General features: G+C 41.9%; 1 protein-coding gene across 1 annotated transcript in view; it reads right to left on the reverse strand.

The window, feature by feature from the left end:
* The window catches only part of Taf3 (TATA-box binding protein associated factor 3), a 144,543-nt gene that overhangs the window by 31,805 nt on the left and 97,427 nt on the right, over window positions 1–15,311 (reverse strand). Inside the window, exon 3 of the mRNA XM_028764870.1 lies at window positions 2,996–4,821. Coding sequence (XP_028620703.1) covers window positions 2,996–4,821 — 1,826 coding nt within the window. The remainder of the gene's footprint in view (window positions 1–2,995; window positions 4,822–15,311) is intronic.

The raw sequence follows: 15,311 nt of genomic DNA on the forward strand, positions 1-15,311 counted from the left end.
ATTATAGGTAGAGTTATAGGCATAGTTCATGGTAGAACGCTAAGTACACGAGGGGACTGGATCCGAACCCCAGCACCATGAACATGTATATGCATGCATACATGAAGACTATGAATACAGCTATCTAGTTTCACCATAATTAATAACAAGGTGTTTTCTTTTTTGTCATCATTTTTTCTATGAAACACTTAAAAATACTAAAAATAGATTGTAGTTAAGGTAATCCTTCACATCTTTCTAAATTCCAACGATTCATAGTTTGAAATACTCAAGCCTTATAACACACAGGCGTGTGCATGCACACACAAACATACAATCATTCTGCATTTAGGATGTATGTATGTATGTATGTATGTATGTATGTACGTACGCACGCACGTACTTGCTTTGTGTATATGTGTGGGTCAGCATGTGCCATGGCATGTACGTGGAGGTCAGAGGGCCAGCTTGTGGAAAGTATTATTTCTCTCCTTTTACCATGTGGGTTTGCATTTAGGTTTGATAGGTTTGGTAGCTAGTGCCTTTACCTATTGGACCATTTTGCTGACCCCTTTAGCTTATTTTTACTATTTTTCTTCTGAACATTTAAGGAAATCTGCAGGGCATACACAGTCCCATTTTAGGTGTGCTTTTGATGACTTGTTTTGCATGAAACTTGCACAGATTAGTGTGTGGAATAGAGGAGCTTTAATGTTATACCAGCCTTTAATCTCTACACCTTATTAATGCTTTCCACAAGTGATATCAACTCTTCCTTTTCTGTTGTTACAAAGGACTAAGATATATCTCTATGTTTCTACACTTTTACAGTGTAGGTCAAATAATAATAGAATAATATTTCTATTCCTGTACCATTTTCATTAGTCAGATAACATTTACTACACATATGCCAGACATGTTCCTATACACATCTTATATAACAGTCTTATTTTATTTTCATATAAGCAATTTCACAAAAGCCAGGATTAGAACTCAAGTCTAATTCTACAATTCTATTTCTTATTTGTAAAATTCTTGTAAAGTGCATGATTTTGATAAATTTTTATATTTTGTCATTTCTCTGATCTCTAACCTATCAAAAATAGCACAGGGCTTGAACCTGTCTATCGGGTAACAGTCTGTCTAGCTATTGGTAAGTAAGTCTCTGCCTGAAGGGTTTTTCTTTTGCAGAGTCAGGTAGATCCTTAGCAAAGGCATAGGCATGGCCTCCCTGATGTACAGCTTCATTAGATAGGGCTTCATTAAGATTCATAATGGCTACTCAATAACGCCTGACTTCCCAAAGCCAAGGTTGTGCCAGATACAATGGCACCATGTTTGATTGGCTAGGAGCCAGCTTCTGTTACTCCAGGTACATGACACAGTAATGACTAATTACTGTTAGACAATGTTTCTACGAAAATATTCCCAAATTTGAAGACTATCTGTGCAATAAGGGACTTGGCTCTTGTGAATATGTGATCTTCAACTGGGATAGGCCAGTCTCCTAGGCTCTCTTGTTCTCCAGTGTTGATACTATCTGCTGGATCTGTGTCATAGGTGTGTCAGGAGGGGGAAAATATGTGGAAGTGCTTCAAAATCTGACAAGTACCATATTAAGATAACATAATAATAAAATGATAACATGACTGTAAAGACAGAAATAAGATGTGCTGGAGAAATGGTTCAGGAGCTAAGAGCACACATACTGACTGCACTTCCAGAGGACCTGAGTTTAGTTCCCAGCTTGCACCACCTGTAACTCTAGCTCCAGGGCATCTAACATCCTTTTCTGGATACATGAAGACACATTAATACAAATACAAATACAAATAAAAATAAAATAAACCTTTTAAAATGAGAGAAATTATAGAGGTGGTGTCCTGTTAGTAAGTTAATGGTGTTTTATTAATTTGCCAGTGTCCAATTAGTGATATTATTTTCATTCCATTTCTTTACTCATGGAAATTGCAAGGGGTCTAAACAAATTAATAGAGTTAGGCAGAAAAAAAAAATGTGGCTGTTGCCAGTCAAGTTAGCTTTTCCAGGTAAGTCTGAAGCTAAAAACATTGTAACATTATTGGTACAATTTTTTTGCTGTTAGGTAGAACAGCATTCATTATGTAGAAAGAAACTTCTGGTGTTATTTTGTGGCCAAATGCACACAGAGAAGATCCACTGTGAGTAGAAGGCTCTGAAGCTCTATAGATGATCCTGAGTGTCAAGTGAATGTCTGCAGCCATCTCAAGAACAAGAGTAAGAGCTGCCGGAAGAGAGGTCACAACCTGTGTCCACAGGACAAAGCGTCTGACTCTGATGAAATTGCAGGGCTGACTAATATACCTGTTGTTTACATGTACTCTGCACGTCTGCTTTCCTGACATGACAGGCAAGATCTCTCTGTATATGGGGTTACTTTCTGACTACTGGCTGGATCATCAGACCAGCCCAGGAGTTCCGTTCTTAACATAAGAAATAGCAGGAATAAGAGAAACTGTGCAAGCCCTACATGCAGCCTCTCCCCTAAGTAAATGGCAGAGTGGATCTCCAAAAGGAGACAAAGGCCATCGGCCCCGTTGACTTCTGTCTTCTTCCAGAAAGAACATCGGCTTACAGGTCGTAGGAAAATAGATGCTTTCAGGTACTCAAAAATCAGTACAAGACGTTAGGTAGTAGTAGACTTGATATTGAACAAAAATACTATTCGCTTTAGTATTACTGTGTGTGCGTATGTATGAGTGTGTGTGTGTGTGTTTTAACTGTGAGAGATCAGCTTAGTGAACACTGAGTTTACAGCTTTTGATTAGAATCCTCTGAAGCTATGCATTTTTAGTATCTAGTGTGTGGGGGGCTTAGTTACAGAACTAAATTTAATCTTTGTAACCACATTACAAATAAATGTCACCTAACTGCCCCTCGATTTATATTCAAATCACAGATATAACTCCTGGCTTCGTTTACCTGCATTTTGCACTAGGACTTGTTCAGACAGTGCCGAAAATGATACCCAGCTTACTTTTTCATGCTTGTGTTTCTCCTTTTCTTTCTCTTTCTTCTCTCTCTCCCTTTTCTCCTTCTCCCTCTCCCTCTCTTTCTTCTCCTTTTCTTTCTCTTTCTCTTTCTTCTTCTTCTTCTCCTTTTTGTCCTTTTTCCTTTCTTTCTCCTTGGGCTTCTCTTTTTCCTCAAACAGTTTTTCTGGGAGCATTGGTGAGAAGGCTGGCAGCATGGCCGGGACCCTCACTGCTGAGGGACTGAACAAAGGTAGCGCCATTTCTTTTGGGGGCAATACCAGTTGCGTTGGAGGGGCCTTTATCTTGTCTTCTCTGCTTTTTTCTTTAAGCCTTTCCCTTTCTCGCTTCTCTTTCTCCCGCTTGCCTCTCTCTCGATCTTTTTTCTTGTCCTTATGCTTCTCTTTCTCTCTCCTCACGATCCCATCTTTCAATCGCACTTTCGCGTCGATGTCTTCAAATTCTTTGATTTTAAACTTATAGGGATCGGAATCTTCGTCTTTCATCAGCTCCTTCCATGGGTACTTAACTTCCTTCCCAGCCTCCTTCTCCTTCTCCCTCTCTCTCATTTTATCCTTCTCTTTGCTTCTTTCTTTGTTTCTCTCTCTCTCCCTCTCTCTGTCTCGCTGCTTTTCTTTCTTTTTCAACTTAGTCTTCAGTTCTTTTTTCAACTTCTTCTTTACATCCACAGATGAAGGCAGCTTGGCTTTCTCCTCATGCCCCTTGTGCAGAGGTTCAGGAGTGGGAGGAGAAATGGAAGGAGAAGAGACATATGGGAAGGTGGGAGGCATGTTGGAAGGGGTTCCCAGCTTTGCCTTCCGTACCACCTCATCAATAGAGGCATCCATTGTCCATGAGTTATCCGAACTTGAGGTTCCGCCAGAGAGAGGCAGAGGAGTAGCCAGGGACTTGGTGAAGTTATTTGAGGAAGTGGAAGCTTTTGGAGTGGTACACTCTGACCCCGAAATCCTCTTAGGACTTGTAAAAGTGTCTCCCTCCGATTCTGATCCGGAAGAAAACTCGAAAGGGTCTGGTTCCCGCTCTGCACAGGCACGTGCGATCACAGCATCGATAGAGTCATCAATGGTTTTGTCTGTCACCACACCCTTTTTCAGCTGCATTTCAATGTTCAGCTTCCCAACTTCTGGGGGAATCTGTGTTGGTTTCACCGGGATGGTCTCTTTAACAGTTTTTTCAACCAGCATAGCTGAAGGGGTCCTATTTGGTGTTTCAGGTCTGACAGGGGGTTGGGGAACATGAGTTACAATCTTAGGGCTCTTAGGACTCTTGGGGCTCTTAGAACGTCCAGGTGACTTCTTTTCTTTGGGGATGGTTTTTGGTGACCGAATAGGACTTCCAAGCCTTGCTGGTGATAGGGTAGCCTTGGGTGATTTAGTTTTCTGACCTGGAGAGCTAGCTTTAGTCTTTGTTTTCGGTGTAAATGACTTTGTTTCTAATGGCTTTGCAATTGGTAGTTGTGACTTTGCAAATGGAGCCAGCATGGGGGGCTCTGGTGATGGAGGGGCCAGATCAGTACTGTCCTGGACATGCACAGGAGAAAGCATTGGTGGGATCTTCTGTGGATTTATTGAGCTGAGAGGTTCTCGTGCTTCTAACAATACAACATCTATGGAGTCCCCTTTAGTGCTCAGGAGTCGTGGGCGCTTCATGGTGGGCATTTCTTCCACTTCAGGACTGTCCAGTGGCCTCTTGCCCAAGAAGTTCTCATCATTGATGACTTCCTCCTCCTCCATTTCATCATCTTCTTCCAAGGGCACCTGCATGGCTTCTGCTGAGGTGCCTCCATCAGTGGGTACCTGCTCCTCTTCCTCCTCTGCAAAGGGAGAAAAGGGCATCATTAGAATGGACAGAACAAACAACCTACTCTTTAAACATCACTTCTCAGAAGGAAGAAATGGAGTCTGTAGAACACAAAGCAATGAGTTCTCCCAGGTCTTCCCAGCCTAGGTCATCATCCTTCTAAAAGTGGGAACACAGAGGACCAGCATCCTAACGTTACTTCCTAATCTGAGAGAATACTCACATCCTATTCCATGCTCTTCTCATTCCTTCACAATACTCACACAACCCTCAAAAACAGAGCAGTGCTCATGACTGCTAATCTCAGAAATGAAAGACACACTTTGTGTGTGTGCTTATGTTTATGTGTGTGGAAGCCAGAGGCTGACATCAGATGTCTGTCCATTGCTTTCCACCTTACTTTCTGAGAGGGTCTCTCACTGAAACTAGATCTTACCCATCCAGGGAGACCTGAGTTATGGTGGACTACATACAGGTCCAGATGCTTTTGTTGGAAGCATTTTACTTGACTAAGACATCTTCCCAGCCTTATGAAAAAGATGTGTGCAAAATATTTTAATCTCTGTACACAACTCAGATTATAGGTATACCCCCTTGGAACGGCAGCATAGTACAGTGTGACGAATTTGGCTTAGACATCTGAAACTATGTTTAGTTAGTGTATGGCCCTATAGAGTGATGGGCCTTAGGCAATCTCAACATCCTTGAGCAAGTTTCCTGACCTTTCAAAAGGAGCTGATGTACTTGTCCTGCCTACTTGACTTAGTTCTTCTAAGATCAGATTATGTCTTTCTGTTCTGTACATATTAACTAAGCATAGAATGCATGATGACAATGGCTAAAAGCCTTGTACCATCAATTCCTGACCTAAACTAGTGCATGTGTGTGGCACACAGAAAGGTAAATGGTACCACATACACATGCTCTGGGAGTTCACAGAAGAAGGGGATGAGTCGCTGTCAATGGGGAAGACTTCAGGAATAATGCAGTGATTAGAATATTGCCAGGAGTGCCAAGGTCCAGGATGAACAGTTAGGTGGCAAAAAGGAGAACTTGAGACACAGGAAGTGTGTAAGGACCACAGAATAATTTGTCTAGAATGTGACAAGGAATGAAAGCTGAGTAGGGTAGTATCCACATCACAAGGCTTCTGCATTCTGCTAGTTTAGACTGAAGTATTCCCAAGAATATCCCAATACAAACACATGGTGGACAGAATGGATATCCCAGACACCAAAAGGGGGACAAATGAGGCATGGCTAACATGATGTAGGCAAGAGTGAAGGAGAGGCTAGATAAGAAGATGGAAGCAGACAGGAAGCAGGAGAGGTAAATGATGTTCTTTACACAGTCAACAGATAGCCCATGCTCCGGTGTGAGTTGCAGGATTCAAAGTCAAGCCCCAGGCTCTAAGGTCCATAATGATCAGGTCATCATTAACAGGAAGGTGAAGGAGGGCCATGATGACTTTAGCTCAATCCCGGACACAAAGCTTGAGGAACATTTAGCCAGTGGTGTTGACTGAGCAGCTCAAAAATACTGAAGTTCCAAAACCAGAGTGGGATGTGAGAGGCTGCTGACACTGAAGCCATGATCGATGGGTGGGATGAAAATGAAATTCGGATTCAGAATTCTGAGGAATAACTGTGTAAAGATAAAGGGAACAACAAAACATGGAGGGTCAGGTGTCAAAGAGCTCAAGGAGTCAAGGAGTTGTGAGAAAAAAGTTTAGATTAAGAGACAGAGCTCGGTGGGTAAAGGGGTTTGCCATCAAGACAGATAATCTGAGCTTGAGTCTTGGGGCCTACATGACTGAAGGAGAGAACTCATGTCACAGGTTGTCCTCTGGCTTCCACAAGCATATTATGGAGAGTGTGCGCACATACACACACCCACATACACCCCAAAACAAATGAAAGCAATGTAAAAAATTTGGTTTGAACAAATGGAAACCTAGTGGACGAATTCATTGCTCAGAGATCAGTGAGAACAAAAGCTAACAAATGCCAGGCTTCAAAGGCATCCAGGGGTGAATGGGTGCGGTGATGAAAGTGACAGACAGCACTCTATACACTGTCACGTTGTGAAGCTTCATCATAACTACTGCTACCATCGCTTGACAATGCCACCACCACCTCTCCAGTGGCCAGCAGATACACAGGAGTCATTTCAGACCATTTCTTTATCTATTTTCCCTCCTACCTCAACTTGTGAGTACATCACCTGTAGGTTCAACTATACTCTGGTTACACATGCAAAAAAGACAGCCTAGAGCTAGGCATGGTGGTGCACGATCTTCATCCCAGTACTCTAGAGGCAGAGGCAGCCAGATCTCTGAGTTCAAGGACAGCTTGGTCTACAAAGTGAGTTCCAACACAGCCAGGGCCACAGACAGAGAAACCCTGTCTGAAAACAAAGGGGGTGGGCTGGGGGTGGGGGAAGACAGCCTAGAGTAAAAGATCTGCTGTGCTGGACCTATAATGTTCAGATCATTTAAACATTGCTTTCCCTTCCTGTCTTTTTATGAAAATGGCAGGACAGACAACATTTGCTTAGCTGCTAAGAGGTAAACCTGTGAAGGATTAGAAAGAACATTGCTTAGAATAGTCTCCAAGGGAAAAAAAAATTGAGATTACATCTTTGTGGGCTGCAGATGTAGCTCTGTTGGTAGAGATTTTGTTTAGTATACATCTTAAGTTGGTTCCCCGGCAATGCATAAACCAGGGTATGCTAGTATACACCTGAACCCAGCATCTCTGAGTTGGAAGCAGGAGGAGCAGAAGTTCATAGTCATCCTTAGCTAAAAAAGTAGACTAAAGGCCAGCATGGTACACACGAGGGTGTTTCAAACAACAAAAGGAATAATACTTGTTAGTACTACACATCTTTTTTTGTTTTCTGTGCTGAGAACCAAACTCAGTCTCATGCACATTAGGCAAGTGTTCTAATCACTGAGCTACACACCTAACCCTCTATTCCCTGTGTCAAAAAAAAAAAAAAAAAAGTCCCTTCTATTCTACAAAAGGTCAAGAATCTAAAGACAGCATTGGAGGAAGAGGAACATTTTGGCTGGGTAGGAAAGAGGCCTGTAGACTCCTTAAAGCATACATTGCTCTAATTCCAGAGGCTGGTTTGGGCCCTCATTAGTGAGTCCCCTAGTGTGCCCCAGTGGAAGGCCTTGGGAGGCCGGAGGGAAACATAAGTGGTCTCTGGGAAAGGACAACTGTTAAAAGTGACTGAAGTTTTCCAGACACAAACATGTTTATATTCAGAATAACTACAATATTTGTGTTTTCCTTTTCTCAAAGTACATTTACTTGTGTGTGTGTGTGTGTGTGTGTGTGTGTGTGTGTGTGTGTGAGAGAGAGATGCATGAACTTGCCTAAGTGTATCACCATGAGGAGAATAGTTTGCAGGAGTCAGTTTTCTCCTTTTACCATGTGGGTCTTGGGGACTAAACTCAGGTTGTCTGGCTTGGCCGCAGGGGTCTGAGCCATGTTGCTGGCCTAACATTTGTGTTTTCAATAAGAGATGTTTGAAAATATTATTCTACTAGTGTGTAATTCTATGAGACTGGAACTGGCAAGATGCTGCCTGGTAGGTATGAGAAGTGAAGAGAATACTCAGGCTCATCTAGAAAAAAAAATGTAGTAATTTCATGCAAATACATTAGAAATATATAGGTTTAGTTTTCAACTTAGATCTCAACTCATAAAAGACTAGAAAATTAATAATAAGAGATACCAATGTATTTGCCCTCCCACCAAAGGAGACATATTAAGAATCCTAATTAAGACAGGGTAGAAATCCTCAAGAATATTTAAATGGCTAGGTACATGTTCATGGCTGCTAGCAACTTAGTTTTCATATTGATTCACTAAGGTGTGAATTCCACATAGTTCCACAACAGAAAGTACTGACATAACAAGAGCACAGAGGAACTTTTCATTCTGCCAAATAATTTCCCACGTGTGCTGACACACAGTAGGGTCTTAGCTGTCACTAAAGACCCCTATGTTAGGGGATGGTCCTGACTTCCTGTTTTGGGAGGTGGTGGGAACTTCATGAAGCAGGGCCCATGGGAGGTTTTTAAGTCATGGGGTGCCCTCGAAAGGAAATGTGGATTCTTAAGTCTCTTTATTTTCTGCTTTTGTTTCCTGGGTCACTAGGTCAGCAAGGCTGCTCTGCTATGTGCTCGCTCTATGATGTACTGCTCTGCCACAGGCTGAAAGCAGCAGAGTCAACTGATCCAGAGAAACCTCTAATATCGTGAGCAAAACTAAGCCCCTCTTTTATGTTCCTTACTGAAGAATTTGTTACAGTGGTGGGAAGTTGACTGGCACATCTGGAATGCTTTTGCAGCAGCATTAGGAGAGGAAATAATAGGAAACAATATGGATGACTGGGCACAAAGTCTCTTAAATTACACAAAAGGAAAACACATAAACAACAGCAATGTCCACCTTTTTAAAATCACAAATGTTGAAGACAGCAGGACAGTACAAACTTCACTGCGATTTCCCTTTGCTGACAACGTAAATAATCACCAGCCCCTACATTTCTCTGAGAAATAATGAAAAAAACATGCTGCCCTACCAAACATCTCAAACAAAAACTAAACAAGGCAGTAAGGTCTGAACACACCACAAGGATTTGGGGATGTTAATTCTAAGCTATGATAAATATTGACTTAGAACAAAATATCGTTTTAACTAGAACAGTAAATGCCTTTAAAGAAACACTGTAATCTAAAAAGCTAGTAGACATTAGGAAAAAGAGGAAATTGTTTGCACATGGCATGAAAGCTTTTTATCTCATTAACTGCACAGATGCATGCAACTCTTAACTTCAGTGGCGTGTTCTCAAACTAGGCAGAAAACACACTTCTATTTTTAAACTTTAACTAAAAGGACAATAAAGTGCTACCCACATATCCCCCAAATTAAATACATTTAAAGCTACATTACTTGTGTGGAAACTTTTTAAATTTTAGATTGGTTCTTGTTAGGTTGCCTAGGCTGGCCTCAAACTGGTAATCTGCCTTAGTCTTCTAAGCTATGGCGCTAAGGGGTATGATAATATTACCTTATTTATTTTTTTCCAGTAAAAACTACCTGCACATTTGTTGGGATCTTAGATGTACTTATCTTAACAAGTTCCTGGAAGTAACTCAATGACTCAATTATCTGCTATGTGCCATCAAAAGTAGTGTTGTGCTCGACTCAGGGGCACAAGGTCAGATGAGCAAGCCCCAGTCTCCCGACCTTCAGAATCACCTGTATCCTTGTAGACATCCCTTGATGTGGTAGAGCAGAGATCTGAACAAGGGACATACGGAGGACAGAAAGGGAGTGGGAATGGAACTGTGCTGAAACTGCAGCTGAGTCTTTACCCCCATGGCCACAACTGAACCCAGCAGAGCCCATTTAATCTCCCCAAGACCCATTTACCTGTGGAATAGAAGCATGGCCCTGAGCCCCAACAAAAGGTGAATATCATAACTACTAAGGACATAGTTGACCATGCATAAGGAATGACCTGAAGGGCAGGACACAGCAGGTCCTGATCCTACATAGGCCATTGAAAACCGAGACTGGTGCTTAGAATTCTAGGTTCTTCATTATGGCTTTAGAGAAAGTCTGTGGCTTTAAACTGTTGCTGTAGAAATATCTGAAGGACAAAGAAGCTAACAAACGCTGAGCCTACTTTGGGGGCCAAGAGGACTAGAAGCCAGCACACAGCTGAAACAATCTGACGAACGGTGATGGTTAAACAGGGTTGAAACACACGGAGTTGCTAGAAGATCAGGCTCAGGGGAGGTGTTGCTGCAGGGAGGGAGCCTGGGACAGTAAAAGCAAGACAGAAGACAGACAGTGTGGGGAGGAGGTGCAGTGACAGTCAAACTAACTGTAATCCATCTCAACAGTTTATACTTTAGTCTGAGGCTAAACATCTTTAATTATAACTATATTGCTACATATAATATTTTTAAACGGTCCTGTCTGTAATTGAATCAAAATCAGAACCCTTTTAACACAACATGTACAAGTGGGAATGTATTTTTAAAAAAATAAACCAACTTACTTAAAAAAATTACCGACGAAGACAAGACAATTAGGCAATGACAATTCATAGAGTACAGCCAATCAATGAAACGATAAATTAGCAATAGTGAGGATGTATTATGAATACCTACACACACTGATCTGTAAAAAAGCCCCATTCCACTAACATTCTGCACAATAAAAAACTAAAATGCGATATAAGCAAGCCAACCTGAAATGACACCTAGCATTATAAATGGCCTAATCTATATGTTAATACTGTTGTATCACATAACTGCAGCAAGACCAAGATAACAATATGACTTTGGGGTTTCTATGGCTACATCCTGGCTAACGGGCCTGAAAGCGCTGGCTGCTGACACCACACAGGCTTTCCGAGCACTTCTTTTTGGTTATTTATGATATGATTTATGATAACGACAACATCTCCTATTTTCTTTCCTCCTCAGATACAATAAATTGCTATCGTTAATCACCCTTCTCTGTTCAGCTAGGATTACAATAGCATAATAGGCCCAGCTATGGTAATATTGTGGATTTTTTACAAGAAATAAATACAAGTAGATCTCTTCAGACAATGTCAGTATCTCTAATATTTTAATCATCTTCCTTTAAGTCTTTCAGAATAAATTTTGCTACGACTAAGATCCCATATCCAGAGTGTAAGCCCTTGATGTGAATCAAATTTATAATCAAACACCACAAATTCACCACTCACCATCGTCATAATTTACTTTAACTTGTCACACAGGAAGGCTGCCCACAGGGCATAGTTTTTCTAAGACCAAAAATGGCAGTTGCCTTTTCTGGATTCATAGAGCCTATTTTACCGATGTTCCTCAGCCCTGCAGGACAAACTAGCTATTCATCTATTAGAAAGCAAACTAGTAGAGAACAAATAACCACCTTGCAGTCACACAGACATGGGTCAAAGCCTTTGCCCATCGATGGCTGTGCGGGCCCCCTCATCTTTCTGAACGACTTCCTTTTCTGACAATCTATGCTCAAAGAAAGTGGTGCCGATGCAGCTTTTGAGTAACAGTAAAACAAAGCACAGAAAAAAAAAAACAAAACAACATCAAAACCAACCCTGGCCAGAAGCTCAGCAGGTAAAAGGGCTTGACAGGCAAGCACAACAACCCTGTCTGCTAGAAGTCAGAATAGGAGCAAATCAACTCCAGGAAGCTGTCCTCTGACCGTCCCTCTTCCCCCAATAACAAATAAAATAATCTTAAAAAAAGAACCCAGCCAAGTGTTTAGTCCATAAACTCAACTGTAAGAAATGACAGAGGCTCATCCCCTCCACAATGCATCAATGGCCAATACAATGCCAATCAGGACAGAAGCCTATTTGAGTCTGGATGGCCATCTGAGTGGCATAGCTGGTCCGTGGTCAAAGTTGGCAGATGTGACATAAACAGAGGTTTGGAAAGCACGCACTCTGGAGCTAGCTAGCCCTCTTACCTTATGGATAGTGAGAAGAGCAGAGCCTAGGGCACTAGCCAAAGCATCAGAAATGGAAGGGAGGTCACTGATCACCAGCTGACCAATTATTTGAGTTAGCCTAGCCACAGCCAGCAGAATTCCACAGCTGGGCCAACCTGGCCTAATTATCAAATTGCAATATTGTGTGCAATAGAGCTGCTGTCTGAATACAGTAAATTTTCAGGTTCAATGCAGCAACATTTTGACTACATATTTACACACATGTGCATAATCAGCTCTCATTACCAACATGTTAACTATGTATTCACATTAACATACACAATGAACTGTCATCACTTCTATAATCTGCTCTAAGTACTGTTCCTATGGAATATATAGAATCCAGTTCCTGTGAATCTCTGGTCATATTTTCATCAAATGATCAATGTATAATCTTATCTTATGTGCCTACTTTCCATTTCCCTCCCCTTTGCCTCCTCCTCCTCCTCCTCCTCCTCCTCCTCCTCCTCCTCCTCCTCCTCCTCTTCCCTTTCCTGATGGATGGAACTCCCGTCTACCCTCCTTCCTCAGCCCCAGAGTGACGGCATACAGAAGCATATAGTTACATGCAGTTCATTTCAGGACCTGATTTAAATACAAACTGGTAACTCTGCACTCCTGGTTAACAGCAGTATAACCTGGGCTTCACAGAAACTTATTCCACCTAGGCTTATTTTCTGTAAGACATGTCACAGCCTTAGTGCTTAAAGACAGTAGGAAGTACACAGAACTCTATTAGGGCCATAAGACTTTGCATAGAACATGAAAAGACACTTGTTTGGTGAAAGCAGAAGTGAGGTCAAAAGCAGTCTGGAACCCAAGTGATAGGTAAATCAGTATTTAAAATTAATTACTTTATTATTTTAAGTATATGGGTGTTTTGGCAGCCTCTATGTCTGTGCACCACATGTGTGCCTTGTGCCCACAGAAGCTAGAAGAGGGCATCAGATCCTCAAAACTGGAGTTACAGACGGTTGTAAGCAGTCATGTGGGTATTGGGAATCAGTTCTGGGTCCTCTGGAAGAGTAGCCAGTAGCCAGTAGCCAGTAGCCAGCAGCCAGTAGCCAGTAGCCAGTATTAACTGCTGAGCCATCTCCTCAGCCCCCAAAAGTAATTTTTTTGGGGTCATTTTGTACTTGTACTCAGGTTATCATGGAATGTTATTAACCACTCTGGGGTTAAAATTGTCTGTAGTAAGTAGGCAAATCCATGAAAACACAATTTGCAAGTAAAGACCAACTGCTTGTTGTAGGAATATGACTTCATCAGTGCAAAGACCTTGTAGAAACTACTGATTTAAACAAAGGCAAAAAGCAATCACATTTCCCGTACACGTTTCATACAAAGAAAAAAAGTATGCTTGATACACTTTTTCTGTTACTATGAGAAAGCAACTCCAACAAAAGCAACTTAAGGGAGGAAGGCTTTATGTTAGTTTACAGTTGCAGGTTACAGTCATCAGGATGGGGAAGACAAGGCATCTGGAGCCTGCAGCAACTGGTCACAGTCAGAAGAGGGATGGATGCAGGCATGCTCCTGCTTAGCTCACTTGCTCCATTCTTACAGTCCAGGGACCCCTGCCTGGAGAGGGGTCCTGTCCACAGTGTGTGGGGGGGCTGGGGGGGGTCTGCCTATTTAATCAGCACAATTGAGATAATCCCCCACAGGCAAGTCTAGAAGCCTGTCTCCTAGGCAATTGCAGGTTCTATCTAGTTGAAAATTAAAATTAAAGCCAACCATCACACACTTAATGGTGACATGCCTGTCTTAGATATTTCTCCAAATTCAAACACAGATACATTTTAGATTAAGTCACTGAATATTCATACAGAGTACTCTGCTCAAACCACATGAGAAAAAAATTTTTTCGAATTCTGGAACATGGTGAAATCTTTTACGCGGTGTTTTTCTCTTGAAGGAACACTCGTCTCTCAGCTAGGTCTGCTTCTCTCTTTCATTCTGCAAAGCTAAAGCTTAACATTGTCTTTTCAGAGTATTTTATAGATATTATAAGACTGGAAAAATAATTACAACTGTCTGATCATTGATGTCATTCTTGCCTATTTCCGCAACTAAGACTCAGAGTCAGGAACTAACTTGGCTCTCAGCTGTTAACCATAATAGCTACAAGTGGTCCCAAGTGATGCTGTTGGTCAAGCTTATTTCTCCACTTTACGATGGTTCACAACTGATAAGTGTTCAGGAGAAATCAGACTTTGGGTTTTGAGATTTTATCCTTCCCAAGCAAGTAACCTGTGTAAGAGACTCTTGCCACTTAGAGCCAAGTCCAGAGAACACATAGGCTCTGTTCTCAGATTGACTAGGAGAGCACAGGTAACAAATAAACACCAAGGCTAATTCACAGTGATTAAGAGTTAGGAAGCCAATAAAATAGGGCAATGTGTGTGGAGTGGGACAGGCTGGTGACAGAATCACCAAAGAAGTGATGCCACAGCTGTCACCAGATAAAGTAAAATGTGACCCTGAGTGATGCTTGAACAGATATGCCATGAAAGAAAGACAGAGGGTAAAAGTCACTCTGTGGTGACACCAGAGTGTCAGCATTGGCTGGGGCCTGTGTGGAAGTGAAGACGCTACCCAGAGAGTGCCTTCAGCCTAAAGGGAGCCATTGGTCAGCATTAGCAGTGCATTACCACTGGAGGAAGAAAAAACAGCCAGGAGGAGGACAGAGGAAGCTGAGGGCAAATCTTCAAGTGCTCACTTCTCTGTGAACAAGAGAAACTATCAGATAAGACACATGAACCTATCCGTGTCAGCAATGTGAGCTGATTGGTCAGACTGAACAACCACAGCCCGCTGGAAATCCATTATTAGATGATACAACATAGACACAAAGTCACTAAGCAAGCATGAGGAGCCATCAACTACCACAAGTTGATGCAAGCTGACCTAACTTCATGAACTTGAGTACAGAGGGCAGAAGCCAGAGGCC

This window comes from Grammomys surdaster, unplaced genomic scaffold (assembly GCF_004785775.1).
Source record: "Grammomys surdaster isolate TR1022 unplaced genomic scaffold, NIH_TR_1.0 146, whole genome shotgun sequence".
Taxonomy (NCBI): Eukaryota; Metazoa; Chordata; class Mammalia; order Rodentia; family Muridae; genus Grammomys; species Grammomys surdaster.